This window comes from Leptonychotes weddellii, unplaced genomic scaffold, assembly GCF_054177405.1.
Source record: "Leptonychotes weddellii isolate Sample4059 unplaced genomic scaffold, ASM5417740v2 HiC_scaffold_20402, whole genome shotgun sequence".
NCBI classification, from domain to species: Eukaryota; Metazoa; Chordata; class Mammalia; order Carnivora; family Phocidae; genus Leptonychotes; species Leptonychotes weddellii.
The window spans coordinates 1-3,283 of NW_027790661.1; the positions used below are offsets into that span (position 1 = coordinate 1).

A 3,283-nucleotide genomic window follows, 5' to 3' on the forward strand; every position below is an offset into this window, starting at 1 on the left:
CCTTTGGTCTTATTAAGTCAAGAACAATTTTTTTTCATGACATTGACTTTTTTTTTTAAGATTTATTTATTTATTTATTTGAGAGCGAGAGCGCGCCAGGTGGGGAGGGGCAGAGGGGGACTTCAGCAGACTCGGCGCTCGGCGTGGAGCCCAACACAGGGCTCCATCTCAGCATCCTGAGATCACCACCCGAGGCAAAACCGAGAGTCGGAGGGTCGCTGACTGCGTCCCCAGGCGCCCCCATGACGCAGGCCAGCCGGTTGTCCCGTGGAACGTCCCATATTCTGAATTTGTTTCCTCATGACGTGGTACAGCGCAGCTCTCTATCCCTCGTATTTTCTGTACCTCGGAAGTTAAGTCTGAAGGCTCGGTTAGGTCCATTCAGGTCAGTTTTGGCAGGATGACTTCTAAGGCGATGTCGTGTCTCCACATGGTGCCATTTTGGGAAGCAGATACCAGCTGGTGCCTCTGAGCGCTGTGGGTTTGGTCACTGCTTGGGGTGATCGCAGGTCTCTGCGTTATCAAGGTTCATCCGGAGGCCATCACTGGGCAGTACTTGGCAGCGGGGACGTGTCCCCTCTGCCCTTCATGGTCGGACCAGCCACTGATGATAAAGAGGGTTGCAGGGCGGTGTGCTGCGAATCCCCTCCTACACTGATGGGCCGGCGTGGTTCTGTAATCCTAGACCGTTTCATGCGTCTTGTACACATGGGATCATTGTTCTACGGTGAGGAGCACCTGCTGTACGGGACGGGGTCAGGTCTTGTGTGGACAGGGGGCTCTGGCTGAGCTCTGCCCGCAGCAGTTACACCGCCGGCCCCAAAGACAGCACGTGCCGTCCCCCCAACAGGGACAGAGACACATGGCCTCTGCTTTTCAGCTTGCAAGCTGCTCGGCAGAGTCACAGCCCCCGGGGATCCCCAGCACCGGCCACTGTCCTCTTTGTGTCGGGACTGAGGGCTCGGGGTCAGGTGATTCCCTCAGCAGAGAGTTGCATGAGGCTGTTCCTGGGATCGGTTACCGCCTGGCTGACATCCTAGACACTGTACTGTCTTCACGTCCCAGTTAAATCCCGTAATTCCTTCACGTGGGCCCTGTGTGCACATGACCCCTCTTCGGGTCCCACGCCTCCAAGTCCCTGCTGGTGTGTCCGGTCAGCAGTGCGGTAATCCCCTACGTCTGTAGAGTTCTGCAGTTATAAAGCACGTTTGTCTGACTGCATCCACTGTCCAGGAGTAGACCCTGCTTCCTGTCGTCTCTGTCTGGGGTTCCTCTGCAGCTCCTTCCTGTCGCCGCCGGGGAAGAGCCGCAAGGCCACCGGGCTCTCGGTGGTGGACCTCCCGCATCCACAGTCAGCAGCAGCACTGACTTGCCCGTGGCCCCCGTGCTCCCTTCCTGCCCCGGCCGCTGGCTGCCCTCTGTGGGTCCCAGTCCCCACCCCGCGAGGACTGGCACCCAGAGCCCGAGTCACTGCGGCTGCTTCAGCCTCACGTCCTCTCTCACTGCCACTGTGCATTCCCACCGTGCTCTGTCCGGGCTTGCAACTCTCGCCGGGTCCGGGAGCCAAGGGCTCTGGCTTCCTTCCCGGACCCCCCTCTGGATTCTCTGGCTCAACCCACTTAGCAAGCCCTGAAGGTAAGTATCACTGTCCCCATTTTACGATGGATAAACCGAGGCTCAGAGCACGTAAGAGGTTTCTGTGGGCACGCGGAACCGGGGCAGCCCTGCGGAGGCTCCTCGGACAGGCCGTGGCCAGGGCTGCCGAGGTCGACGGGGCTGAGGTCCCGTGTGTGGTGTGTGCCGTGCTCCCGCCGAGGGCCAGATCCGCAGCAGCAGGTCACAGGACGGCCCGCTGGGGGCCCCCCACACTGGTGTCCTTCCCGGGCGCTGCCTGCACACTGCGTCTACGGGGAAAGGGAACGAGACCAAAACCACGGCGCCCCCCGGGGACACGTCTGTTTGGGGGCGCCAGGACTCGGAGTGCCCGTGCTTCCTGAGTCTAGCCTGACAACCCCGTGCCCTCAGTGCTGGCGACCCACAGCCTGGAGAAGCCTCCTGACTCTGGTGCCCCGCCCCACGGACACTTGTGCCCCCACAGCTGAGGGAGCGCAGTGTAGACACGGAGGTGTGGGCGAGGTGACACATCTCCAAGTGTCTTATGTGTCGTAGCGAGTGCCTCTGAGCGTCTCCCAGCAGGTGGAAGGACAGGCCTCAGGCAGCTCTGCTTCCCAGCAGCACGGTACCGGCTAGCGGCGCTGTGCTCCCCGCCCGCCCCGAGCACCCTCTCTGGGCCTTGGTTCCCGTCTGCACTCGGTGCGGTCCTTCACTCGGACACCGAGCCTCGTAGGAGCGGAGGAGTGTCTGTTGCCTGCCTGACTGGTTTCTGGAGCTGGGGGCCCCGTGTGCGCGGCCGCCTCTGCCCCTCCACTGGGCCTGCTCTTGACTCCGTGTCTGGTCCCCCAGGACGCGAAGCGCCCCCGAGCCAAGGACGCCATGGCCACGTCAGCGCCCCTGCGCAGCCTGGAGGAGGAGGTCACCTGCTCCATCTGCCTCGATTACCTGAGGGACCCCGTGACCATCGACTGCGGCCACGTCTTCTGCCGCAGCTGCACCACCGACGTCCGCCCCGTGTCGGGGGGCCGCCCCGTCTGTCCCCTCTGCAAGAAGCCGTTCAAGAAGGAGAACATCCGGCCCGTGTGGCAGCTGGCCAGCCTGGTGGAGAACATCGAGCGGCTGAAGGTGGACAAGGACAGGCAGCCGGGAGACGTGGCCCGGGAGCAGCCAGACGCCAGGCTGTGTGAGCGGCACCGGGAGAAGCTGCATTACTACTGCGAGGATGATGGGAAGCTGCTGTGCGTCATGTGCCGCGAGTCCCGGGAGCACAGACCCCACACAGCCGTCCTCGTGGAGAAGGCCGCCCAGCCCCACAGGGTAAGCACGCCCCTCCCGGAGGCGGGGCCTGGCGCGGACCCTTCGGAAGGCTCTGGCCAGCCCAGGGCTCAGCCTGAGTCCACCTGTCCCCACGGCTTGTCTCTCCGCAGGAAAAAATCCTGAACCACCTGAGTACCCTAAGGAGAGACAGAGACAAAATTCAGGGCTTTCAGGCCAAGGGAGAAGCTGATATCCTGACTGCACTGGTAAGTGGGGCTGTTAAGAGAGAGCCTGAGGCAGTTGGCCATGTGGAGCAGAAGCTAGGAGGCTGAGTGGTGGAGGCCCTGCCGGGAGGCTGAGCAGCAGAGGCTGAGCGGCGGAGGCTGAGCAGTGGAGGCTGAGTGGTGGAGGC

At 62.5% G+C, this 3,283-nt stretch overlaps 1 protein-coding gene across 1 annotated transcript; it reads left to right on the forward strand.

Annotated features, from left to right (window-relative positions):
• Positions 1–82: 82 nt before the first annotated feature.
• On the forward strand, positions 83–3,218 carry LOC145718711 (tripartite motif-containing protein 26-like). The gene is made up of 2 exons (XM_081810221.1): positions 83–2,931; positions 3,042–3,218. Exons 1-2 carry the CDS (start codon positions 2,494–2,496, stop codon positions 3,201–3,203), a joined length of 600 nt encoding a protein of 199 aa, XP_081666347.1. The 5' UTR covers positions 83–2,493; the 3' UTR covers positions 3,204–3,218.
• Positions 3,219–3,283: the final 65 nt, after the last annotated feature.